Source organism: Hemiscyllium ocellatum, chromosome 47 (genome assembly GCF_020745735.1).
Source record: "Hemiscyllium ocellatum isolate sHemOce1 chromosome 47, sHemOce1.pat.X.cur, whole genome shotgun sequence".
In the NCBI taxonomy this organism is placed as follows: domain Eukaryota; kingdom Metazoa; phylum Chordata; class Chondrichthyes; order Orectolobiformes; family Hemiscylliidae; genus Hemiscyllium; species Hemiscyllium ocellatum.
The window spans coordinates 6,772,344-6,800,093 of NC_083447.1; the positions used below are offsets into that span (position 1 = coordinate 6,772,344).

The 27,750-nt window shown below is 47.5% G+C and overlaps 1 protein-coding gene across 2 annotated transcripts in view; it reads right to left on the minus strand.

Moving 5' to 3' along the window:
* The window catches only part of LOC132836667 (transcription factor RelB homolog), a 48,860-nt gene that overhangs the window by 11,570 nt on the left and 9,540 nt on the right, over window positions 1-27,750 (minus strand). The window contains exons 1-7 of one of the 2 annotated variants that reach the window (XM_060856055.1): window positions 24,438-24,577; window positions 23,040-23,075; window positions 19,491-20,128; window positions 15,439-15,590; window positions 11,693-11,784; window positions 6,106-6,231; window positions 2,650-2,754 (exon numbers count right to left, since the gene is read on the minus strand). In XM_060856055.1, the coding sequence (XP_060712038.1) occupies window positions 2,650-2,754; window positions 6,106-6,231; window positions 11,693-11,784; window positions 15,439-15,590; window positions 19,491-20,015 (1,000 nt within the window). In that variant the 5' untranslated portion in view covers window positions 20,016-20,128; window positions 23,040-23,075; window positions 24,438-24,577. Of the gene's footprint in view, window positions 1-2,649; window positions 2,755-6,105; window positions 6,232-11,692; window positions 11,785-15,438; window positions 15,591-19,490; window positions 20,129-23,039; window positions 23,076-24,437; window positions 24,578-27,750 lie in introns of those variants that run through there. The other variant, XM_060856054.1, reaches the window with a different exon arrangement.

Here is a 27,750-nt window from a genome sequence, read left to right on the forward strand (position 1 = left end):
TAAATAAATGGGCTAGAACATGGGAGATGGATGATAACGTGAACAACTTACTAATTTTAGTAGGAAAATACTGGAAAGGCAGAATATTTCTTGCATGGGGAGAGAGGGGTTGGGACATGTAACAGTCAAGAAGGGACCTGAGTGTTCTTGCTCATGAGTCACTCAGTTATCATTCATGCAGGTGCAGAAAGCAATTAGAAAGGCAAACTGTGCATTTGCCATCATCATTACAAGAGGATTTAAGTGAAGCTGTCTCCCTGCAATTGTATAGATGCTAGGAGAGACGTGCCTGGAGTACAGTGCACAATCTTAGTCTTCTTTTCCAAGGAGGAAGAGCACCAAAGGCTTGTCAGATTAATCCTTGGGATGACGGGATTGTTGTCTGAGGAGAGATTGAGGAGATTCGGCCTGTATTCCCTAAAGTTTTAAAGAATGAGGGCTGACCCAATTAATCCAAAAATTCTCTGAGACAGAGGGGGCGGCTCAGTGGTTAGCACTGCTGCCTCATGTGCCAGGGACCTGGGTTCGATTCCAGTCTCAGGTGACTGTCTGTGTGGAGTTTGCACATTCTCCCAGTGTCTGCGTGGGTTGCCTCCGGGTGCTCCATTTTCCTCCCACAATACAAAGATGTGCAGATTATGGTGAATTGGCCATACTAAATTGCCCCTTGATGTTCAGAGATGTGTAGGTTAGGTGCATTAGTCAGGGGTAAATGTAGAGTAATAGGGGGATGAGTCTGGTTGGGGGTTACTCTTCAGAGAGGGTCGGTGTGTACGTGCTGGCTCAAAGGGTTTGTTTCCATGCTGTAGGGATTCTATGACTGGGTGAACATAGATGAGATATACCGTCTACAGCAAGGGGAACATTATCTCAGCCAAAGGGATGCATCATTGAAGACTGAGATGAGGAAGACTTTCTTCACCTAGAGGATGGGGAATCTTGGAACTTCTCTACCCCAAGCTCAAGACAGAAATTAAAACATTTCCACAGAATATTGACGTTATAGGAAATGGAAGCAGCATGGGAAATTGGCATTGAGGTAGATATCAGCCTTGACTTAACAGAATGGCAGAGCAGGCTTGATGGCCTACTCCTGTTCTGGTGTTTCTGCAACAAGGGAAGGGGTGGACATTACAATAAGGGCCAGTCCATTCAGGGGTGGTATCAAGAGGCACTTCTTCACAGGAAGAGAAGTGGAGATATGGAACACTCTCCTGCCAAAGGTCAAAGCGAGCAATAGATTTTTGTTTGGGCAGATGGAACCGAAACAGATAGAGTTAGGATACAGACAAAAATAGAAATTGCTGGAAAAGCTCAGCAGGTCTGGCAGCACCTGTGGAGAGAAATCAGAGTTAACGGAGTTCTGAGGAAGGGTCACTGGACCTGAAACCAGTGCTGCCAGACCTGCTGAGCTTTTCCAGCAACTTCTGTTTTTTGTCTCCCATTTACAGCATCCACAATTCTTCCAGTTTTTAATGAGTTAAGGTATAAATTGGCTAGGATTTAATTGAATGAATAGCTTTAAGGAGCTGAGTGGCCTTCTCCTGTCCCTGTGTCTCTTTGTAACTCTGCTGCCCCATATCCAAACACATACCAAGTCCCGTCCCCCTATTACTCCAGAGATTGCTGACTACACTGGCAGCCAATAAGCAATGAGTCAATTTTAACACTCAGCCACATTTTAAAACCCTTCCACCTCCTTGCCCTTCTCGTTATCTCTCATCTCCTCCCACTCTACAATTCCTAGAGATATCTGGCCTCCTTCAAGTTTGGTCTCTTTCAAGGACAACAGCATTAGTGGTGGTTTCTTCAGCTGGTGTGAACCCCTAAGGAGGGGAATTCTCTTCCTAAACCACTACATCACTTGGCTCCTTTAATACCTGCCTCTTTGTCCAAGCTTTTGGACCACTGTCCTAATATCTCTTCATGTCGCTTGGTGTCATATTTCATTTTTTTCTGTAATGTCTGTCTGTGATGCTCTTTAGAACGTTTCAATTCACTTAAGATACCTCACAAGTCCAAGTTATTGCTTTAGCTGAAAAGCTACATGCAGATATTACAGCCACCGCAGCAAGTAAAACAACTATAAGACTGCTTCATCATGCAAGTTAAAAATCACACAGCAGCAGTAATAGTCCAACAGGTTTAATTGGAAGCACTAGCTTTTGGGGCACTGCTCCTTCATCGAGTGGTTGACAATTTGAAATTTGGAATTCTTGTGTTTCTGTCCTGATTAGTTCAAAGTGAAAAGCTTTGGCAGTATGACAACCACCTGATGAAGGAGCAGCGCTCCGAAAGCTAGTGCTTCCAATTAAACCTGTTGGACTTTAACCTGGTGTTGTGTGATTTTTAACTTTGTCCACCCCAGTCCAACACCGGCACCTTCAAATGATCCTCACCCAACCAACTACCTGAAACACTTTGAATATTCTCAGAACCACAAACCTGATTGTGTCTGTCATCATTGCCTGCTGTCACAATGTTATCAAGGATATCAAAACCGTAAATGCAAAATACAAATGTCAGGTGTGGGAAATAAAACTGAAGGCAGAAACTTAATGGATGAGACGGCGTGTGCAGAGAGTCAAACAGAGTTAACGTTTCAGGAATAATTGCCTTTCAGCAGAACCACAGGATGAATGTAAATACCTTTCTGCACCTTGTCACACAGGAGAAACAGCTCCTCCCCTCCTGTGCAGACCCCATTGTCTTTGTTCAGGCGACAGATTCGCAGCTCTGAAGTGTTAGTCGCCTCTAGAAGTGAAATATTGAGCTTTGTGAGTTCAATGTTAGGAACAAAATCTCCACATATCCAATTCTTTCACATCCCCGATTTCAATCGCTCCACTATTGGCTGTCCTGACATAAGCTACCTGGGCCCTAAGCCCCGATGTTATCTATATAAACCTCTCCTCCTCTCAGCTAGTCCCTTAAACCTATCTTAGTTTAGATCAGAATGGTGCTGGAAAAGCATAGCAGGTCAGGCAGCAGCCGAGGAGCAGGAAAATCGACGTTTCGGAAAACGCCCTTCATCAGGAAACCTACCTGATGAAGAAGCAGTGCTCCGAAAGCTAGTGCTTCCAATTAAGTCTGTTGGGCTATAACCTGCTGTTGCGTGATTTTTAACTTCATTCATTTGGTCATTCTTTCTTGTATTTCAGCCATGAGATGCTTTATTTTAGTGATGCTAAACGAATGAACTTTGTTGTTGGGAACTGCTTTTGAAAGTAAACCCTACAAAATCACCGTAGCCCCGGGAAATCTGCACCCTCGCAGCAGTGGTTTGCAAACCTGACTGTAAATCCAGCAATGTGGCTCACACAGGGAAGTGTCCTCTGTAGGCAAAAGGAACATGTCCAGGCATTGCATCTTTTTTCTGAATTAAACAGTTGTGTAGGGACAAAAAAAAACTCAGTGGATTCTTAGCAACATAGAAAATAGGAGCAGGAGTAGGCCATGCGGCCCTTCAACCTGCTGCACCATTCCATTTAATCCTGGCTCATCCAACTCGGTCCACCGTTCCCACTTTCCCCTTCTCACTCTTTGATCCCTTTAGCCCCGAGAACCAGATCTATCTCCTTCTTGAAAACATTCAACGTTTTGGCCTCATCTGCTTTCTGTGATAGAGAATTCCACAGGCTCAGGGCAGAGCCTCAACTAGAGTCAACTGGCCAACCAATCCACACACTTTGCTCATGCAGTTTAAATTGTTGCTCCCTTTGAAATTTGGTATTCTTGTGTTTCTGTCCTGATCAGTTCAAAGTGAAAAGCTTTGATAGTATGTCTCTTTTCCTTCCCCACCCCACCCCAAGCAATACACAAAGGGGCAGGGCCACAGACACGGTCTTTTCCCTAGAGTAGGGGAAACCAAAAATAGAGGGCATAGGTTTAAGTTGAGAGGGGAAAGATTTAAAAGGAACTTAAGGGGCAACTTTTTCATTCAGAGGGTGGTGTGCGTGTGCGGAATGAGCTGCCAGAGGAAGGAGTGGAGGCAGGTACAATTACAGCATTTAAAGAGCATCTGGATGGGTATATGAACAGGAAGTGGTTAGAGGGATATAGGCCTAATGCAGGCAAATGGGACTAGATTAATTTAGGATATTGTTAGCATGGACGAGATGGACCAAAAGATCTCTAAGTTCTGTATCACCGAGGGACTATTTGCCAAAACAGCAGGTGGTAGATTCAAGTTTCAGGCCAGAGACTTGACCACATAATCCCACCGCGGCCCTGAGGCAGTGCTGCATTGTCTGAGGCGCGGTCTTTGTTAACGTCTCACCCGAAAAGCCACCGAGAGATCATTTGCTGCCACCAGTGAGAGAAGATCAGGGATGGGGAGGGAGGCTCATTGTCAATGTCTCATCCCATATGAGCCTCCCTCCCCATCCCTGATCTCCCCTCACTGGTGGCAGCAAATGATCTCACGGTGGCTTTTCCATAGAAGAGCTGGGAAAATTAGCCACAGTGCACACGGACCTCAGCATTTATGACCCCAGCAACTTTTCAAAAAAAAATTGAGCTGTGGATATCATTGCAATTTGCGGAATCTTGCTGTTTGCAAATTGGTGACAGAAATAGTGAGGTTACAGAGGAGATGTTTATCTAGCTCCACCTACCTAACAAAGCGAATGGTGAATGGCAGAAACCATATCTCTACATTAAAGTTATAGAGGTCTGCAACAGAGGGAAAGGCCCTTCGGCCCATCAAGTATGCGCTAGTCAAATACACCCATCTAATTATTCCAATCCCATTTTCCAGCAACGTGGTAAACCATCACATTGGGAATCACTGATTAATCTCCCCATTGTTTTTGTTGTATATGACTTCCCTTGGCAACAGTCTGTCCAATTGGAACGTATCACCCGAGCCCTTTAGAAAGCATAGCCAGTGGCCTTTGCAGATAATCCTCTAATTGACTGCACGGGTGGTTGTTGCTGGGTGGTTAATACTTAAAACAAAAACAGAAGAGTCACAGTGATTTGGTGGTGGGAACATCATTCAGTTCTGTGTGACAACACTTCCAGACATATAAAAGAAAGCTGGTTGACCCAGATTCCAGAGTAACTTTGGAGAGGGAGTGTGCAGTGTCAATCAATACTCTTGATGCCTCTAGAGAGACACAGGGCACCACAACTTGTGGGAGTGCTTTATTTCTGCTTCCCTCTCTCCCTACTTCCCCCCTCACCTTCTGGCACTTAGCATTGTCCTTAACAGGCCTTGCATGTCAATAACCAATTAGCTACATGGGTGATTTACTGCTTAATAAATGAAGGAATAAAATGTCACGCTGATTTGGTAATGGGGAAGAAAAAGTTCAGCTGTATGAAAAAGCACTTCAGTACATAACGAAAAGAAGAAAGCAGACTCAGGAATGGATCTGCATAATTAGGGCGGCAGAGTGGCTCAGTGGTTAGCACTGCTGCCTCACAGCACCAGGGACCCAGGTTCAATTCTAGACTTGGGCAACTGTCTGTGGCAGACAGGGTTTCCTGTAGGTGCCCTGCTCTGCTCCCACAGTCCAAAGATGTGCAGGTTAGGGTGGATTGGCCATGCTAAATAGCCCTGCAGTGTCCAGAGATGCATGGGTTAGCTATGGGAAATGTGGTAGATTGAGTCTGGAAGGGATGCTCTTCAGAGGAGTGGTGTGAACTCAATGGGCTGAATGGCCTGTTTCCACACCATAGGGATTCTATGAATTGTTGGCCCTTGGCTGGGACTAGCCCATGGGTAGTGGCTGTGTTTTGATGCTCCTTTCCATATTATACAACCCATAGCCTCATACGCCACAGCGTATTTAAATATTTCTTAAATGTTGTACTGTTCTTTTTATTTATGCAAGGCAGAAGTAGATCGATTTATTAGAAACAAGGGAGTCAGGGGCAGTTGGGAATGTGGAACTGTGGCCACAAACATATCAGCCACGGCCTTATTGAATGGTGGAGCAGGCTAGAGGGGCCGAATGGCTCACTGCACCTAATTCTTAAGTTTGTGTGAATTGGGAAGGAAGAGACATAGCGTGGAGATTTTGGACTGAGGGAGCATGCCAACTGAAAAATAGGTGCATAAACCAAAAAAAAAGATGAATTCCTCAATGTCTTCCGTACTTTTGTCGTAGATAGGATCCGACAGGACAGGGGCTAGGGCCAAGTTCGTCTCTTGGATAAAGGCCTGGAAGCAAAGTCGAACCACATTCATATCAACGTCTTCCGAACACCTCGCAGAGTCACCAACTGTAAAGGAAACAAGGATTCCGTCAGCCTTCTGACATCGCCAAGAATTCCACCCCTCCCCCTCCGAATGCCCTGAGCAGAGGTCAATGACCAGCAAGCCCCACCCCAGAACCCCAACAAAGTTATAAATTACTGGCAAAAGCAGTGCTTACTAAATAGGTTTGGGACAGGCAACCACTGGGGCCTCAGCGCGGACCCCTTATGTGGGCGGCACGGTGGCACAGTGGTTAGCACTGCTGCCTCAGAGCGCCAGAGACCCAGGTTCAATTCCCACCTCAGGCAACTGACTGTGTGGAGTTTGCACATTAATCCCGTGTCTGCGTGGGTTTCCTCCGGGTGCTCCAGTTTCCTCCCACAGTCCAAAAATGTGCAGGCCAGGTGAATGGGTCATGCTAAATTGCCCGTAGTATTAAGTAAATGTGGGGGGTGGGTTGTGTTTCAGTGGGTCGGTGTGGACTTGTTGGGACGAAGGGCCTGTTTCCATGCTGTAAGTAATCTAATGTAATAAAGAAGTGCATCACCAATTAGTGTCCCCTCTGGCAGTGGATAAAACTTCTTAAATACGGTAAACGCAGTAAACGATCAACTAGGGAAGGTTCAAATCTTGCCACAGCAGGTTCTAGAATTTGAATTCAATAAAAATCTGGAATTACGAGTCTAATGATGACCATGAATCCCATCTGAATAACTAATGCCCTTTAGGGGGAGAATCTGCCATCCTTACCTGACCTGCCCTACATGTGACTCCAGACCCACAGCAATGTAGTTGACTCTTAACTGCCCTCTGGGCAATTAGTGATGGGCAATAAATGCTGGCCCAGCCAGTGATGCTCACATCTTGTGAATGAATGAATTTGAAACAAAAATATGCAAATCAGATATTCCTCCCAGCGTAGGGAAACCTAGAAGCAGAGAGCAAAATTTAAAAATACGGGGATTCCGTTTAAGTCTGAGATGAGGAGAAATTATGTTGCTCAGAGGGTGATGAATCATTAGAATTTTCCAGGTGAAAGCGAGTACTGCAGATACTGGAGATCAGAGTCAAGACAGTGGTGCTGGAAAAGCACAGCAGGTCAGGCAGCATGTGAGGAGCAAAAGCCCTTCCCAGTATCTCAGATTTTAAGTATAGTTAGGAACGTTGTGTAGGGATTGATAGACTGATAGTGTAAAGTCAATATGGAAACACTGAGGGAGAAAACATTAGATTAGATTACTTGTGGAAACAGGCCCTTCTGCCCAACAAGTCCACACCAACCCTCCGAAGAGCAATCCACCCAGACCTATTCTCCTACACCTAACACTATGGCAATTTAGCATGGCCAATTCATCTAACCTCCACATTTTTGAACTGTGGGAGCAAACCCACGCAGACACAGGGAGAATGTGCAAACTCCACACAGACAATTGCCTGAGAATCCAGGTCTCTGGCGCTGCGAGGCAGCAGTGCTAACCACTGTGCCACCGTGCCAGCCACAATATTGAGGTGGACCATCAGCCTTGGTCATATTGAATGGCAAAGCGGGCTAGGTGGGCTGAATGTCCGCCTTCTGCTCCCAAGTGACTCCCATTGGCTAAATAATAACGTTGAGCTATTTGTTCAGGGCAACAGACTACAAATTATTCAGAACCATCGGGCAAATTGCATCCTGCCACCCTGTCAGTGTTCGCCTTCCTCAAATGATTCAGGAGGAGTGGGAAGGCAGCAAATATTTTTTTGTGCGTGGCTAAAGTCAAGCCAAGTTACCAAGGGCCTGGATGAACACACAATGCCTTCGATTCTCAAAAGCTGGGGACTCTCCCCAGCGCTGCGAGCTTCTGAGATACAGCGTCTGATAAGAGACAGTGGCAGAGAGGGCTTGCTGGGCCCCTGAGTCATTTGTGGCAACTTATGGTTAGATAGCCAAGGCAGACATGCCACAAGTTCGTTGGAGAGCTTTCTTGTTTTGAGAAAACAACCTCACTTTGACCTTGGGGTAGCTGTCATTTTTTCTCCCCCCCCCCCCAATTCTTTTACTCATTCACTGGATGGTTGCCTAGACCAGCATTTATTACCCTATCCTTAAGACTGCAATTAAGATTCAACCACATTTGCTGTGGGTATGGAGTCACGTATAGGCCGGACCAGGCAAGGATATATCAGTCAACATGGTGGCGTTATATTTGTTTTTCTTTAAATTGAAATCAAATTTCACTGTCTGCCAACCTGGGCGTCTCGTTTCCTCGTCCAGTCGTATTATTACTGCACTACCAATGTCACTTCATTTGTTTATAGAATGTAGGTGATTGTGGCCAGCATTTATTGGCCTTCCCTAATTGCCCCTTGAGAAGGCAGTGGTGAAGCGCATCACCTGAGCTGGGGCAGCCCACGTGGTGCAAGGACACACCCACGATGCTGTTGGGGAGGGAGTTCCAGGATTTTGACCAGCGACATTGAAGGAATGGTGACGTACTTCCAAGTCAGGATGGTGAGCGGCGGGGAACTTGCACGGGGCGGGAGGTGTTCCCGTGTATCTGCTGCTCTTTTCCATCTAGGTGGTAATGGTTTGGAAGGTGCTATCCAAGGATTTTCAGTGAATTTCTGCAGTGCATCTTGTAGATATTACACACTACTGCTACTGAGAGTGGGTGGTGGGGGGTTTGGATGTTTGTGGATGTGGTGCCAATCAAAACAGGCTGCCTTGTCCTGGACAGTGTCGAGCTCCTTGGGTATTGTTAGAGCTGCCCCCATCCAGGGCAAGTGGGGAGTATTCCATCACACTCCTGACTTGTGCCTTGTAGATGGTAGACAGGCTTTGGGGAGACAGGAGGTGAGTTACTTGAGTCTGAATCTCTAAAAGTTGCAAGTTTCAATTTCCCACAATTGGTGTAGGCAGGCTATTTGGTTACTTGGCATGCAACCGCAGACACACTCCCTGTCCTCAATGCCCACCAGTAAGGGTCAAAGGGCATAGTTTCATGCCTCGTGGCACCTCCAGCTGTGTGGCATTCCTTCAGCATTGACACTGGCAACTCAGCCAATGTGGCGTGCTTGAGTTTCTGGAGTGAATTATACAGAGAACAGCTATGACCCTGACCCAATAAAGAGCAAGTGCAGTCCCACCTGGCTGTGTACCAGACAACCTGGGAGGTGTCGCACTCAGGGAGGTGTGGCGAGGCCAGGGGTGCAGTGGTGGGAGGGGGAGAGCGGGAGAGCGAGAGATAGAAAGAAAAACAAACTGACAGACAAAAAGAGAGAGATGGAGAGACTGAAAGGAGGAGAGAGAAAGAGAGAGAGAAAGAGAAAGAGAGAAAGAGAGAAGAGAGAAAGCGAGAGAGAGAAAGAGAGGGAGAGAGAGAGAAAGAGAGGGAGAAAGAGAGAGAAGGAAGGAAAGAAAGAAAGAGAGAAAGAAAGAGAGAGATAGAGAAAGAGAGAGATAGAGAAAGAGACAGTGAGAGTGAGGAGTGGGGCCAGGGTCTTCATAACTCCTGTAACCTCTTGCACTCAGTGATAAAGTGGCTGTGGTTATGCCAATGAATCATTTCACTCCACAGGGGCGAGGCTGTTTTAACAGGAGAGGACAGCAGCAGTCATCTACAATTTGTGAAGAGAGAAGCTTCCTGTTTGTGCTGGCTCTGCTCTGTCACTCTGTTCCTGGGGTTTTGGCGAGTTGCCACAGCCTATGGGAGAGCCTCTGTGGTCTCTTAGCCGTTAAATTTAACTCTCTATCTTTGTCACGTAGCAACAATAACCGTTAGAAACTAATAGCAAGCTAAACCAGCTGGTTCCAAAAGGCACAAGGGGATTTGCATGTCCTGCCAAATTTAAGCGAAATTGAGCTGCAAACAAGGACCTTGGTAACGACTGGAAAAACCCAGGGAGTCTGTCCATCATTCTCTTACTATACACACACACACACACCCACACCCCCGAACTCAAAGGCACACACACACTCAGACATATTCATCCCCATGCATGGATAGGCACATAGGAATTTGCACACACTCTCAGACACACACATCCTGAGATCCAGAAAGACGTGCACATGCACGTGCACACACATGCACATGATCATCCACACACACACACACACACACACACACACACACAGGCAGGCACATACTTGCAATGTAGGTTAAAGTGAGGACTGCAGATGCTGGAGATTAGAATCATGGAGAGTGTGGAGCTGGAAAAAGCACTTGCATATACAACACACATTTGCGAGCACACGCAGAGGTAAGCACACACTTGCAAAAGCATTAACACACACACACACACACACACACACACGTTGAACATCTCATCCATCACTGATGTAACAAAGAGTACCATGTACAAACTGCTCTGCAGAAATTCGTCAAGGCTTCACTGACAGCAACTTCCAAATCCACCATCTCTACCATCTAGAAGGACAAGGGTGGCAGATACATGGGAACACCACCCCCTGCAAGTTCCCCTCCAAGCCACTCACCATCCTGACGTGGCAATATCTCGTCGTTCCTTCACTGTCATTGTGATACACCCCTCTCTCTATCAGTACTGTGGATTCACTTGCACCATATGGACTGTGCTGGTTCAAAAAGGGTGACCCACCACCACCACCACCAGCTTCTTGAGGGACATTTAAGGTCGGGTGTAATAAATGCAGTGATGCCCAGCCATCTCCCATGACTGAATTAAGAATTAAAATAAAGAATTAAAAGCTAGCTCAATGGTGATCATGGAACCATACTCAATTATTGTAAAAACCCATCTGGTTCCTTAGGGATAGGAAATCTGTTATCCTTGCCTAGCCTGTGACTCCAGACCACAGCAACAGAGTGGACTCTTTGTTAGATATCATTGTTAGTGCTAAAGGGATGAAAGCTTAGGGGTGAAAGCAGGAACAAGGGACTGATGATCAGCCCAGTCCAGCTCCTATGTTTTCTGTTCCTGTGTTTAACTACCTTTTGGGGCCTATCCAGCAACACTTACTTCCCGTTAACAATTTATTTAAAAAAAATACACCTTTAAGGCTGAAGGAGAATGATTTTTAATCCACAAGGGAGAAAATTTCTTTGGTGGTAGGGCGGTATGCAGGAAACTAGTGTCGAGACTATGATCATATCAGCCGCAAACTTATCAAATGTACACAGCAGTCTTGAGGGGCCAAATGGCCTACTCCTGTTCCTAATTCCTATGCTCTACACTCAGTTGGCAAATTCATGCATGCTTTTAATTAAAACAAAAATGTCCTGTCCCTTCCAAAGGTTCAAGAACAGAAGTTGCCAGAAAAGCTCAGCAGGCCTGGCAGCATCTATGAAGAGAAATCAGAGTTAACGTTTCGAATCCAGTGACCCTTCCTCAGCATAGCTCTCAGAGGTTTCTCTACTTGCAACTGATGGGTCTTTCTGACCTGCAGTATTTAATTGTCACTGTGAAAGTCGATTGAACTAAAAACAATGTGTTCTTATGTAAAAACAAATCACACGAACTCTGACTCACCATTGAAAGGATCGATCCCAAGTTTCAGTCGGTGTTCCAGGGCTTTCCCAATTTCTTTCTTCTTCATGCACTGAATACCAAGATTGGCAAAACTGAAAGATAGAAAGAGAGGGAGCAGTGTGAGTAGCCATACAGAGACAAAGCATAACTGCAGGTATGGCCAATAGCCAGCGACACACTAGTTACAGAACTGGACTGCCGACCCAGGAGGTCATCAATGCAGCTACACCATAAATCTCCAAACTTGTGTGGAAACAGCCATGGATAGCAGAGCACTGCCATCTTTTGTGGAAGGAAAGCTGTCACTTGTGGAGGGGTTGAGTGGGGGGGGGAGGAGGAGGCAATGCGGGGAGGATGGGGGTTCTAGAACTCCCCCTAAGGGTGGGAGAGGCAGAAACCCTCATCGCATTGAAGGAGGATTTAGAAATACACTTGCGATGCCAAGGCTATAGCCAAGAGCTGCAAAGTGGGATTAGAATAGTGAGGTGGTTGATTTTGAATGGTGCAGACTAGATGGGCCAAAGGGCCTTTTTCATAAAGCAACTAGTTCATGCCAGCCATGTTCCCACACCAAACTAGTCCCCCTTGCCTGTGTTTGACCCATCTCTCTCCAAACCTTTCTGATTCACGTATCTGTCCACATCTTTTAAATGTTGCAACCTTACCTGCATCTACCACTTCCTCTGATAGTTCATTCTACAGATGAACCACTCCCCGTGTAAGAAAGGTCCCCTCCTGTCTTTTTTAAAATTTCTCCTCTCATCTTAAAAACATGCCCCCCCCACCTTAGAAAAAAAGAGCTTTGATGTTCACCTTCTATGGGCACCTCGTGATTTTAGAAACCTTTATAGGGTCATCTCCATGCTCCAGTGAAAAAAGTCCCAGCCTATCTTTATAAGTCCTTCCATTCCCAGCAACATCATGGTAAATCTTTTCTGAACTCTGCCTAATTTACGAATATATTTCCCTGTTGTAGGAAGGTCACAGTACTCCAGAAGAGGCTTCACCAACATCCTGTTCAATCTCAACATGACATCCCCACAGAGGGTGTGATGGCACTAGAGACAGTGCAGAGCAGATTTACCAGGATATGGCCTGGGCTGGACAGTTTCAGTTACGAAGGGAGACTGGACAGCTTTGGGTTGTTTTCCTTGAAGCAGGGGAGGCTGAGGAGGGGACCTGATTGAAATATATAAATTACGAAAGAGCATAGATAGCGTAGACAGAGTCAGATAGCACAGTCTTTTCCCTGGGGTGAGGGAGTCCAGAACTAGAGGGCATGGGTTTAGGGTGAGAGGGGAAAGATATAAAAGAGACCTAAGGGGCAACTTTTTCACTCAGAGGGTGGTACGTGTATGGGATGAGCTGCCAGAGGAAGTGATGGAGGCTGGTACAATTGCAACAAATAAGAGGCATCTGGATGGGTATATGAATAGAAAGGGTTTGGAGGGATATGGGCCGGGTGCTGGTAGGTGGGACTGGATTGGGTTGGGATATCTGGTCGGCATGGACAGGTTGGACCGAAGGATCTGTTTCCATGCTGTACATCTCTATGACTCTATGATAACAGACCATTCAGTCAGACTCGGTCTTGCCGAGCAGACATCCCAATCTGAACTAGTCACATTGGACAGCGCTTGGCCCACATCTCTCTGAACCCTTCCCATTCACATATCCATCGGGAATAAACTTTTCCCCGTGACAGAGGGTACCTTAAGGTAAGGGACAGGAGCACTAGAGGAGATAGGAGGAAACATTTCAATTTCCACCAGAGGGTGGTTTGTATCTGGAACTCCCCCTCAGTGTGGGAGGGGCAGAAACCCACATTACATTGAAGAAGGATTTAGATATGCAGCACTTGCAATGCCGAGACTACAGGCCAAGTGCTGCAGAGTGGGATTAGAATAGTTAGGTGGTCGAACTTGACTGGTGGAGACTAGATGGGCCAAAGGGCCTTCTGTTGTGCTGTAGACCTCACTGACTAGTAGCTGGTCTCGTCTACACGTGCCATTAGCCCTGCATTGGATCTCAAAAATATAAGAAAAGGAGATCTCACACTAACATTAAAAAGGTACAAACAGAAGCCAGGCTGGGCATTGGCTAATGACTTTCTTTTTAAAATTCATTTATGGGATGTGGGTGTCACTTTTATTACCCATTTATTGGCCATCCCTAATTGCTCAGAGGGCATTAAAGAGTCAACCCCATTGCTGTGGGTCTGGAGTCACATGTAGGCCAGACCAGGTAAGGATAGCAGTTCCCTTCCCTGAAGGACATCATTGAACCAGATTGGCTTTTCCCAGCAATCCACCATGAATTCATGGTCGTCACTGGACTCTTAATTCCAGATATTTTATAGAATTCAAATTCCACCATTTGCCAACCGAGATTCCCAGTCTGTGTCTGGATTAATACTCCAACGAGGCCATGATTCTATAATGCTCACACGATAATGCTCACAGGAGGGCAGCACAATGTCACTATCGCAGTAGTATAGAGGCCTCAGGCTGGTGCTCTGGGGCATGGGTTCCAATTCAGAGGGTCAGTGTGGGCCGAATGGTATGTTTCCACACTGTTAGGATTCTGTGGGCACAGCTTCAGAATAATGGGGTCAGCCATTTAGGCCAAGAGTTTTTTTTTCCCACGTGGTTGTGAATCTTTGACATTCTCCATCCCAGACTGTTCCACATTCTCAATTACTGACTACATTCAAGGCAAGGGGATTCAAAGGTTTTTCAATTCATTACAGAAGTGTATAGTAGAGGGAAGTGCAGCTAAAGTAGATCAACGATGGTCTTGTTGAATGGTATAACAAACTCAAGGGGCTGAATGGCCTACTCCTGTTCCTATTTATGTTCTCTCCAGCATAGGGTTACACTGCAAAGAGGGATTGAAACAACAAGGAAGGCGGGGTGGGGAAGAGAGAGAGAGGGAGAGAGAGAGAGAGAAGACGACAAATAGGGGAGGGGGGAGAGAGAGAGAGAGAGAGAGAGAGAGAGAGAAGACGACAAATAGGGGAGGGGGGGAGAGAGAGAGAGAGAGAGAGAGAGAGAGAGAGAGAGAGAGAGAGAGAGAGAGAGAGAGAGAGAAAGAAAGAAAGAAAGAGAGAAAGAAAGAAAGAGAGAAAGAAAGAGAGAAAGAAAGAGAGAAAGAAAGAGAGAAAGAAAGAAAGAAAGAAAGAGAAAAGACACATGGGGAGAGAGAGAGAGAGAAAGAGCGAGAGAGAGAGAGAAAGGGAGAGAGAGATGAAGATACATGGGGAGAGAGAGATAGACAGAGACACAGACAGAAAGAGATAGAGGGAGTAGAGGGAGAGTGACAGAGACAGGGACAGGTAGAGAGAGATAGAGAGGGGGAGACACTGACAGGAGAGAAACGTAGACAGAGAGAGGGGAGGAGACAAGGCAGGGAAGAGTGACAGAGACACAGACGGGGAGAGTGAGACAGAGACCAGGACAGGGGGAGAGAGATAGACTGAGACACAGACACAGATAGGGTCAGGAGATATAGATAGAGAGAGGGGGAGACAAGACAGAGAACAACAGAAACAGAAAGATGGTAGATGAACAAACAAAAATTAATTTATCTTTGTGGTCTCACACTCCAGCTAATAAGGTGCCTGTTGGTGCTGAGTCATTCTGTATACAATACAGTGCAGCTAACACTGTATTGTATTCAGAATGACTCAGCGCCAACAGGCACTGTAGCTAACACTGACTCCTGACTACAGGCAGCTCCTTGCTTACCTGGCTTTCATGTTGCACTTGGGGCTGACGGTTACTTCACAGATGCCGTTTTGACAGTCTTTCCCCACAAGGCTATGGGGGTGCGGCTTGTACGGTTCATCTTTGGTCACCAAGGAAATGATCACCTTGACCTCGCCTTGCCAATTCTGGATCTGCAGAGAAGGGAGCAACACGCAATTCAGCCACTAATCCCAAAACAGTTTAATCCCACCAGTTATCCAAAGTGGAGGAAGAGATTGAAAAATAATACTCTGGTGATGAGACAAAATGAAACACTAAGTTGACCAAACACTTGCTGAAAGGAACATCTTAAGTGGAAGAGAGAGTAGAGGGGTTTTGGGAAGGAATGCAGGGCTTCAGACTCAGGAAGCTGCCAATGTTGGAACGATGAACTACACGGACTCGCAAGGTGGAGTGCAGGAATCTGGGAAGATTGTGGAACTGGAGGAAGTTTCAGAAAAAATGTGGGACCAGGCCGAGGAGGGATTTGAAAACCTTAGGGTTAGGGCACTTGGAAACAATGGAAATCATTTCCTCCCCAGTTGCAATCTTAAAAGTTGCGAAGGGGTTTGTTAGGATAGGTGTGGTGAAGATGTTAGCCACTGCCAGGAGAAGAGAAATGAGCTGGGTGGGGTCGTAGATACAAGGTAGTTACTAATAAATCCAACTGAGAACAGAGAGGAAACCTCTTCGCTTACAAAACGGTTCGGTGTGGGCTGAAGTCCCGCATTGTGGACTCGAGCAGCAAGACAAGACCTCAGGGCCAGTATGGAGGGTGTGCTGCACTGTTACGATGTGACATTCCTCAGATAAGGAGGTTAAATCTAAAAGACTCCATGAGGTTATTTCAAACATGAACAGGGCAGTCCTCCCCAGCAACCATCAAACGCCCAGCCAACATGTTCAAGGAGGAGTAAAGAATGTGTCGTCGCTGCTAATGGGATCTTGCTGTGCACAAACTGCTTTCGGACACCACACTAGTGGCCGTGCTTCAAATAAGTATCTCACTGGCACTGTGGTGCCTTGAGGTCATGAACAGAAATGTTCTTTCTCTCAACCTTTCAGTTCATCTTTGCAAGCTCTTGTCCTTGTGCTCCACCACAGGCTGAAGGGTAATTCAAGATACGTGTAACAAACAAACCACGGGCAGGTACAATGGAATCCCCCCCCCCCCAAGAAAATCTCCCTCTCTTGGCCGCACCCAGTCACCATGGGAATGCACCTAGCATTGTGCCTCAAACTCCCGGCTAAAATCCCCCTGAATATTCCACTCTGACCAAATCGGCGCAAATAAAACTCATGGAAAAACGGTCATCTCAGAACTCGGTATTTTAGCCACACGGAATGAATCTTGGCCAGCAAGCATCCACGTTCCTTTACACATCCTGACTAACACAACAACACTGAACAGCCTTAGCTCAGCACTCCAGCCCTTTCGGGTTTGCTCCTTAATGTAATCAGAAACAAAATGGCCTTAGTATCAAACTCTCAACCTGCCAGTGGTCAATGGACCTTTACTCTGTATCTAACCCCCTGCTATACCTGTCTTGGGAGTGTAGAGGGAACTTTACTCTGTATCTAACCCCATACTATACCTGTCCTGAGAGTATTTGATAAAGACCATGCACAGGGATGTTTACTCTGTATCTAAGCCCGTGCTGTACCTGTGCTGGGATGTTGATGGGGACAGTATAGAGGGAGCTTTACTATGTATCTAACCCCATGCTATCCCTGTCCGGGAACTGTTTTATGAAGACAGTGCAGAAGGAGCTTTACTGTGTATTTAACCCCATACTGTCCCTGTCCTGGGATGATGACAGTGCAGAGGGAGCTTTACTATGTATCTAACCCCATGCTATCCCTGTCCTGGAATTGTTTTATGAAGACAGTGCAGAGGGTGCTTTACTGTGTATCTGACCCTGTGCAGTACCTGTTCTGGGACAGTTTGATGAAGACAGTGTGGAAGGAGCTTTACTCTGCATTTAAACAGAGCCCTCGGGCAGGAGATTTGAAATCCCACCTTGGCAGCTGGTGGAAATCAAATTCAATTAATAAATTCGGATTATAAAGATAATTTCAATGAAGGTGACCACAAAACTATTCGATTGCCATACAAACCCACCCAGTTCACTAATGGCCTTTAGGGAAGGAAATGTGCCATCCTTATCTGATCTGACTACATGTGACTCCAGACCCATAGCAACAGGGTTGACTCATACCTGCCCTCTGGGTCAATTAGGGATGGGCAATAAATGCTGACCCAACCAGCAACAGGTGTATCTCATGAATGAATAATAACAAATTAAAGATATTTTTAAAACCGGTCCTCACTCGTATTTATGTGCCACCCCATCCCAATATGCTTTTCCTTTGTCCTCACAAACTTCCCATGAAATACATCTGAAATATTCAACCATTCTCTGTGAGATCAAGTTCCTCATTCTCAACACTGTCTGGGTAAAGAGATTTCTCCTGAATGCCTGACTGAGTGATTATATCCACTCCCCAACCCCAATGGCTTGACTGCTTCCTAAGATAAAGGAGTTTTCTCTTGTGATAGTTGAATAGCTTGGGCTTATATCCATTGGTGTTTGGATAGAGCTGGAACACACTTGACCCTGAGGGGGAAGTTGATGGGAGGAGAGTTGAGAGGATATTTCCTCTTGTGGGAGAGACTGGAATGAGGGAAGACAGGTCCAAACTAAGCTGTTGCCTATTTACGATCACTGGACTAGTAATCCAGAGGCCCAGACAAAAGCTTTGGGGTTCAAATCCCACCACAGTAGTTAGTGGATTTCAAATTTCAGTTGATAAAATCTCAGTGAGAGGTGTTGAGAAACTATTGACAATTTATGTTAAAAAAAACTCATCTAGATCACTAATGCCCTTCAGGGAAGAAAATCCACTGCTTTTACTCGGTCTGACCGACACATAACTACAGGCCCACATCAGCGTGGTTGATTTTCATACGAGTGATTAGATGATTAGATTAGATTACTTACAGTGTGGAAACAGGCCCTTCGGCCCAACAAGCCCACACCGACCCGCCGAAGCGCAACCCACCCATACCCTTACATTTACCCCTTACCTAACACTACGGGCAATTTAGCATGGCCAATTCACCTGACCCGCACATCTTTGGACTGTGGGAGGAAACCGGAGCACCCGGAGGAAACCCACGCAGAAACGGGGAGAATGTGCAAACTCCACACAGTCAGTCGCCTGAGTCGGGAATTGAACCCGGTCTCTGGCGCTGTGAGGCAGCAGTGCTAACCACTGTGCCACCGTGCCGCCCACAAGTGGATCGAGCCATTCAATTCAGGAGCAGCTTGAGACGGTGGAAATGTGCTGGCAAGGGGCCAAAGTTGTAGCAGGAGTGCAGAGAGCTTGGGATGGCACAGTGGTTAGCACTGCTGCCTCATAGCACCAGGGACCTGGGTTCAATTCCAGCCTGGGGTGACGGTCTGTGTGAAATTTGCACGTTCTCCCCGTGTCTGCGTGGGTATGCTCTGGTTTCCTCCCACAGTCACAAAAGATGTGCAGGTTAGGGTGGATTAGCCATGCTTAATTGTCCCATAGTGTGCAGGCTAGCTGGTTTTGGGGGTCTACAAGGGATGCTGTTTGGGGGGAGTCTCATTGGGCTGAATGGCCGCTAGCTGCACAATAGAGAGGCTATGGTTCTAATTTGGATGGTTGTGGGGCCAAAGGTGGTTGTGGAGACAGGTTAGGGCTGAAGGGGTTGGAAAGGAAGGCAAGAGAGTTGTCGAGGTTGATGGAGTCGGTCAGTGAGCACATGGGGTGAAGGGCATGGAGCGAGTAAGGCCACATTCAGGATAACCTCAAGAGGGTGGAATGCAGTGAGTGGGCTCAAAGGGAGTATGCCTAGCTGCTTATGGAATTAACAGAGAAAGAGAGATGGACGAGGGTTTCACCAGCTGAGGTAACCCTTGGGGACAATTTCTGGAGCAGTGGGCTCAGGACCGGTATCCTGGATACAGCAGCTAACGTTCGCCCCAGCCCCCACCCCCCAAGGCACAACATGGCGGCTTCACCTGGATGGTCGGGAGAGTCTTGGTTTGCTCCGTTGTGTTCTCTCCGGGGATGCTTCCCGCCGAACGGCCCTCACACTCGTAGCGAAACCTCATCCCTCGCTGCTTGGGCTGCTCCACGATGACCAGCTTTGGCATCTCCTCCTTCACGAAAACCCCGGACAACGGGTGGCCAAAGTGCCTGGAGCTCGGGCGGGACGAGGGCGGGTCCACCCGCCTCCCCCCTCGGTACGGCATCTTCCTCTTCGTGTCCTGCGCCTGGTTGTCCTTCCTGACCAGCTGAGGGGAGCCGGTGCCCCTGCTGACCAGCTGAGGGGAGCCGGTGCCCCTGCTGACCAGCTGAGGGGGCCCCGTGCCCCTGCTGACCAGCTGAGGGGGCCCCGTGCCCCTGCTGACCAGCTGAGGGGACCCTGCGCCCCTCTTGACCAGCTGAGGGGACCCTGCGCCCCTGCTAACCAGCTGGGGGGAGCACGTGTCCATTGGCATCAGCTCCACTGGTGAGGCTGCCCATTCGGGGATGTGGTTCATGAGTTGGTTCCTGATCTCGCCGATGTGGGGGTTGGTGAAATCACAAGGCACGGAGTTCCTGCTTTGCCCTTCTTCAAGATCTTTCAAAATAAATTCATTCAACACGTTCAGATCTGGCAGATTAAAAAGAGAGGGGGAAACAGAAAAGCTTGAGAGAACGTCAACCCGAGCTCCCTTGATGCTGGATGCAGACAACAGCTGACCTTTGAAGTACATACTCTCTGAATTGGCTCGGGGGTATGATCGCAGAAGCTACAACTGGCTTCAATCCCCGAGGGCTGGAGTCAAACTCAGAGCGGGTTAGCCTTGAGTGAGGCATCCCACCGTCGCAAGTCATTGTAGAATCCACCCACTGGATACCATCAATTAAACAATGGAAGCAAAATTCAATCAATCAATCAGTTACTAAATTCAGTTTCTTTCAAGAAATCTGGAATTGAAAATTAGTGGTGATCATGAACAGTTGGTTACACAGACCTATCTGGTTCATCACGGGAAGGAAATCTGCCGCCCTGACCCGGTCTGGCATACACGTGACTCCAGACCCACAGTGATGTGGCTGACTCAACTCCCCTCTGAAATGACCCAGAGCTGAAAATGTGTTGCTGGTTAAAGCACAGCAGGTCAGGCAGCATCCAAGGAACAGGAAATTCGACGTTTCGGGCCAGAGCCCTTCATCAATCAGGAATGTTGAAGGGCTCCTGATGAAGGGCTCTGGCCCGAAACTTCGAATTCCCTGTTCCTTGGATGCTGCCTGACCTGCTGTGCTTTAACCAGCAACACATTTTCAGCTCTGATCCCCAGCATCTGCAGACCTCACTTTTTACTCTGAAATGACCCAAACAAGATACTCAGTTCGGGGACAATTAGGAATGGGCAATTTTGCCAGTAATATCCATATGCCGTGAACAAATATTTTTAAAAATTAGAAGTGCAGTTGTGGAATAGTATTTCTCAGCAGGGGGTCATTCAGCCCGTCACATTGGTACTGGCTTTTTCCAAAGTGCAATCCATTTTGTCCAACTCCAAGCTCCTTTCCCCATATCCTGGATTGCTCTCCTTCTCCTTAGAGACAATTCAGGGCTGCTAATGAATCTTCCTCACACTGTCAGCAGCACAATCCAAATCCTAACCACTCGCTATCTTAAATTTCTGCCTTCTGTCTACTGACCCTGCACCAGGGCAAATTTTTGCATCTTATTTGTGATTTTAAACATCTTTACCAAAACCCATTTTCGTTTCTCTGCCCCAAGGTGAGCGTACCTCTGTTACTCTACTCTATGGAGGTATCTAATCTGGAGCCATTCCAGTTGGTATGATTCACTGGGGAGTGGGGACATTAGCTGGGAGACTATATAGCTGGCTGCAACAAGTGTGGCTTGCCAACGTGAAATATCCACACTGGACTGGTGTGCAGGGGTTGGAGGTCGGGTTGTGGGGATGAGTGAGGAAATCAGAGATAGAAAGAGGGAGAGCCAAAGACAACGAGAGAGAGAGAGAGAGAGAGAGCAACAGAGAGACAGAGAAAGGAAGACAAAGACAATGAGAGACTGAGAGAGAGAGAGAGAGAAAACAACAGAGATGAGGGAGACAAAGACAATGAGAGAGAGTGTGTGGGCAAATGAGAACGGGAGAGAGAGTGGGGGGAAGGGGGGGGAAGAGAGAGAGAGAGAGAGAGAAAGAGAGAGGGGAGAGACAGAGAGAGAGAGACAGAGAGATGGGGGACAGAGAGAGAGAGGGGGAAGAGAGAGAGAGAGAGGGGAAGAAAGAGAGAGAGAGGGGAAGAAAGAGAGGGGGGGGGAAGAGAGAGAGAGAGAGGAAGAGAGAGAGAGAGAGAGAGAGAGAGAGAGAGAGAGAGAGAGAGAGAGGAAGAGAGAGAGAGAGAGACAGAGAGAGACAGACAGAGAGAGGGGGGAGAGAGGGGGAGAGAGGGGGGTGAGAGAGGGGGGAGAGAGAGAGGACGAGAGAGAGAGAGAGAGAGAGAGGACGAGAGAGACAGAGAGAGGAAAAGAGAGAGAGAGAGAGAGAGAGAGAGGAAAAGAGAGAGAGAGAGAGGAAAAGAGAGAGAGAGAGAGGAAAAGAGAGAGAGAGAGAGAGGAAAAGAGAGAGAGAGGAAAAGAGAGAGAGAGAGAGAGAGAGAGAGAACAACAGAGAGGGAGACAAAGACAATGAGAGAGAGAGCAAAAGAGAGAAAGAGTGAGAGCCAATGAGAGAGAGAGAGAGTGAATGAGAGAGTGAGAAAGAGAGAGAAAAAGCAAAAGCGAACAAGATGGAGAAAGCAAAAGAACACAACAGTCATAGTCATACAGAGAGAGCAACAGAACATGAGAGACAGCACAAGACAGAGACGGAGCATAAGATTTCCTGGCCTTACCTATCACTGGCTCTCTGTAGAGAAATTCAGGTTAGCCGACATTTATAGTCCGTCCCTAGTTGCCCCTTGAGAAGGTGAGCTGCCTTCTTGAACTGCTGCAGACCATGTGCTGTAAGGACAGCCAAAATGTCTTTGGGGAGGGAATTCCAGGGTTGGAACAGTGGGCAACATATTTCCAAGTCAGGATGATGAGTGGCTTGGAGGGGAACGTGCACAGGGTGGTATTCCCATGTATCTGCTGCTCTTGCCCTTCTAGATAAAACTGGTCATGGATTGGGAGGTGCTGTCTAAGAAGACTTGATGAGTTACTGCAGAAAATCTTACAGATAGTACACGCTGTTGTCATTGAGCTTTGGAGTGAGCGAATATTAGAATTGGTGGATGGGGTGGTCCTAATTAACCAGGATTGCTATGTCCTGCATGATATCGAGCCTCTCGAATGTTGTTGGAACTGCACTCGTCCAGGCAAGTGGGGAGTATTCCATCACACTCCTGACTTGTGCCTTGTTGTTGGTGGACAGACAGAGTCAGGGGTCGAACTGCTACTGACAGAAACTGACTGAAACCGTAACTCACTGACTTGACCGCTGCGACAGCGGCAAATAACTGATCTTGCAGACGTGAGGAGGAATTTCTTCAGTTGTACTCACCGAAGTTCTGGTCCTGCTGTATTGATCCTGTGGCACCTGGAAGATGGAGACGGGAGACAGAAAATCAGAAGCAATAATTAATTCAGTAAAGGATAAGACCATCCAGAGAGGAGACACCAGCCTCTGAGAGTGTGGAATCTCTGCCAATGATCACAAGAGAAGGACTTTGTAAACAAGGAAACATGCAAGTCTCAATAAATCTATTCACACTCTCCTCATCATCCTCACCAATCCCTCCTCTCACTGGAGACTGGGAATAAATATTGGTCAGTCCCAAATTCTTGCAGAAGACTAAACGTGGCTTATGGTCTCAGAGGGTCTGTCCCCCTGGACCTGGCTTACAAATTGTAGTATTTTGTGAATCCCTGCTGACCAAATTGCACATGAAGCATCGACCAGGTTTCACCAAATGTCTGGCATCAGTGCCGCCTAAATCTACCAACTCATTTGCCGTCGTATTTCAATCCTTCACCAGAGAAAGATCACACCTGCATTACACCAAAGGTCAGTTCCTGCCTTCTGTCCTGAATTACTGATGTTTTTCAGAACGTAAACGAAATGCGAATTCTCCCCCACCAAAGACAAAATAATTACGAATATGTGACTTATAAACACAATCTCATACGGGGGGGGTGTAATTTTCGATGTCTGATACGCAAACATTTCCTGACATTTACGAACAGCTATTTCTATGAACCTGCATTGCGTTCTGACTTGTATACAAATAGAAGACCGAAACACATTCGGAGCCTGGGGACTGCCAGTAAACTCGCTCTTTGCTGATGATTGGAACCCTGGCATTCTGCATCACCTGCATTGTTGGGCTCTGTTACACAGAAGCTTAGAAAAAGAGGAGCACGTGTAGGCCATTCAGCCCTTCCAGCCTGCTCCATGATCCAATATGATCATGGCTGACAATCCAACTCAGTACTCGCTTTCTCTCCCATTCCCTTTAGCCCTGAGAACTGTATCGAACTCTTTCTTGAAAACATTCACTGCTTTGCCCTCAATCGCTTTCTGTGGCAGAAAATTCCACAGGCCCCCCCCACTCCCTGGGTGAAAGACATTTCTCCCCCTCTCAGTCCTACCTCGGTATCTTTAGTCTGTCATCACCCCCAGCAACAGCCTTCCCACACCCACAGGCACAAAAGCAAAAACACAAAAGTGCTGAAGGAATTCAGCGTCCATGAAGAGAGAAACAAAGTTCACACTTCGAGTCTGAAAAACTCTTCTTCGGAACTTCAGAGCCCACCGCAGGACTTGAAACGTGAACTGTGTCTCTCTCCCCCACTCCACAGGAGGCTGCCAGACCTGCTGAGTTTCTCCAGCTCTTTGTTTTTATTTCAGGCCTCCGCAGCATTTCGCTTTTGTTTGCACAACACTCGAGTTGGACTTTACCCAAATTCTCAGCAGACCCGCAGGCGACTCGGTGAGCATCAGTCACAAAGCCAAGTCCTCTGATCACATCAATCAGAGAAATGGGAGGGGGATCATCTTCAGGAAGGAAAGCCCCTCTCAGCGCAGAGCCTCCAGCGAGCTGCTCATGACTGGGCTCAGTCAGCATCCGAATGAGCCGGGGCCACGCTCTATCCTGTTTTAAAAATGCCACAGGAAGAGGAAGAGAAACTCGGGAATGAGCTGTAGCTCACGTCAAAGGTTGACAGTGGAGTAAACTTCCCCAGACGCCCACTGGCAGAAACTTGAGACAATAAATCCCCTCTTTCGCCCCCAACACCTCCAGCACTCGACTCCCACCCTCTCAAAGGCAAAGCCCTCAAGCTTCGAGCAGAGGCTTCCGTAGAAAAGGGAAGCGCTGTGATTCGGAGTCTGTCCCCCCCCCGCCAGGTTTCCCTTCCCATCCACCCGCAGCCTCACCGTGATTTCAGGGAGAAGTCAGCCACTTGGCTTCCTGGCTCCGAGGTGACCGATACCGCGGTGTCATTGGAACATCACCAGGGTCGGACCAGGGTGGGGTGGGGAGGGAGAGGAAGCTCGAGGTTTGGTGATGCGCGCTAAGTACAAATGGCCAGTGAACAGGAGGATGTGGACAGAGGGAGGGAGGGAAGGTAAGCAGTGTCAAGTGGACTCCGGCCACCCCCACCCTCAACCCAACCTTCCGGCTTTGCCAAAGGCAAGGGGCACTGTTCAGAGCGGCACTGAGGTACCGGAGTTACTCAGACTGTCATCCAGTCCAGGACAACCCCACCAATGACCCTGTACTCCTCTCTCTGGTCCGGGTGACGTCCCACTCTTGGCGGGTGAATTGGGCTAGACCTTACTTATTTGCCGGTGTCCGTTCCACCATCACCGTAGCAGGACGCGCCCACATGGGAGACGGGATGTGTGTTGTGGCAACCTCGGTTGTCTCTTCCAGTTACAATATCCTTTAGTTCCTTAACAGGACTCCCTCACAGGTACTGAATCAGCCCATCGCCACTGACCTGACGATTTCTCTTTTGGCGTTGGTAAGACCGGCACTTGATCCACATCTCCTGTTGCCCCTATGAACTGAGCATCTTGCCAGTCTATTTCAGAGTCAACCACATTACTGAGGGTCTGGAGTCACATGAGGAAGGAGCAGATTTCCTTCTCTCACTGGATGAAGGGGCAGCGCTCCTAAAGCTTGTGATGGCAAACAATCCTGTTGGACTATAACCTGGTGTTGTGTGGCTTCTGACCTTGTCACCCCAGACCAACTCCGGTACCTCCACATCACACGATGTTAGCTTCACGGCCACCGTCACTCAGACAAGGTTTACTTTCCAGGTCAATGATTTGAACCTATGCTGTGGTGGGATCTGAAGCCATATCTCAACAGGATTAGCCTAAGTGTCTGGATTACAAGTCCAGTGACAGAACCACCACACCACCAGTGTCCTCAAAGTGCTAAAACTGGCATTCGGGATAGAAGGAAGGAAGGAATAGTCAGCTCAGCGTCCAACAATGATCACTCTCCAGTGGAGTTGCCAACTGTCTAGGATTGTGACAGAATTAACAAAGAATCTCCTGGACATTGGAGCTCCTGGGTGCGGTTGGCAGCAAATAAAATCTCACAGGGATGTGAAATTCTGTAATTTAGTGCCCCGTTCCCCCTTTAAGTGTTTATTAAGTGTAAGATTGTTTGATTAAAATGGGTTGTTTGACTGGCCATCTAGTCAAGAATTGGATCCTGCCATCCAGTGGTGAAAAACTATGGCTGGTCGCCAATGACGGACATGACCAATGATGAGAGACGGAGCTAGGGGGAGTGGGGTGGGTCACCTGACTGCGATGCCCCACTCGGCCTTCGACCAACTTGCTCGGTCCACAACGGAATGGCCGCCTGACCAGGGAGTGCTGGCTCTGAAGGAAGGTTTGCCTTCATATAGCACCAAACCCCTTCACAGCCACTGGATTACTTCTGCTTCAAGTGCAGTCGCCACGGTAACGTGGGAAAGGCAGCAGCCATTTTGGGCACAGCAAGCTCCCACAAAAGCAGTGTGGCGAGTGACTACATTGTCCTCCTTGAGCAACACTGTGGCTGTTGGTGGCTAACTGTTGCTAGGATACCTGCTGTCACACAGTGGGCCACTCTGGTCTTCCGTGTGCCCTCCCCTCCTATCTACAATAGTTCATTGAAAGCCACTCTGAGATCCATCCTTCAAAAGTACCCAGATCATCCCTGCTTTCTCCTGCTTCCACTTTGCTCTCTGTTTTCCAGCTCTGAGAATTCTAACACTCTCTTTTCTGGATTTAATCTTTAGCTTGCATTTTGCTCTTGCTGTTTCACTACCTCTCCATTTCCATTTATTTGCGCTGAGAAGAATTTTCAGAATAATTCTTACCGTCCACATTGCAAAGGACTCTATTTCCTTGTATTAAGACCGTTACTTGTAAATGAAAACTGAAAGAACTGCAGATGCTGTAAATCAGAGACAAAACCAGAAATTGCTGGAAAAGCGCAGCAGCATCTGTTCAGGGGTCAACCTGAAACGTTAACTCTGATTTCTCTCAACAGAGTACTGCCAGACCTGCTGAGCTTTTCCAGCAATTTCTGTTACAAGTAGATAGGGAGACAGGGTCAATGAATGAGTTCTGAGGAAGGGGGGCCACACGACCCTGAAACATTAATCCTGCTTTCTCTCCACAGATGCTGCCAGACCTGCTGAGCTTTTCCAGCTATTTCTATTTTTGTCTCTTAGCAATGCTGATTGACGGATTGGCCAAATTCACTGCTACTGAGCAGCTGACAAGTGGCAACATTTCAGAAGATTCATCTCATCGAGGGACAGGGAGAGTTCAATGGGCCGAGTGGTCAGCTCCAACTTCCTCACTCTTCAAGAGGTGAGGGAGAACAAACGGCTGCTAATGGAACACGGAAAATGACTCAGTGCTTCAAGTGACCAATTGTATTTGGGAAAAATCCTGAAGGTTTCTGACGACTGCTATCAGCCATGACAAAACAATCACAACAATTTTTCCAGCTCCACTTCCTCTTCACGTTTTCGGTCTCTGACAAACATAAGACGCCTTTGAAGAGGGAGAGAAGAGCCCTTTTGCAAATAACGCCAAGCTTTTCCACATGAGCTCAGAGTCAGAGTGACATAGGAGGGGGCCACTTGGCCCATCGAGCCGAGATAGCTTCCCGTCAACCTGCTCAGGAATGTTAATGCACACCTCTGGAGCAGGAGGGACTTGAAGCCAGGCAGGGACATACCTGCTGCATCACAGG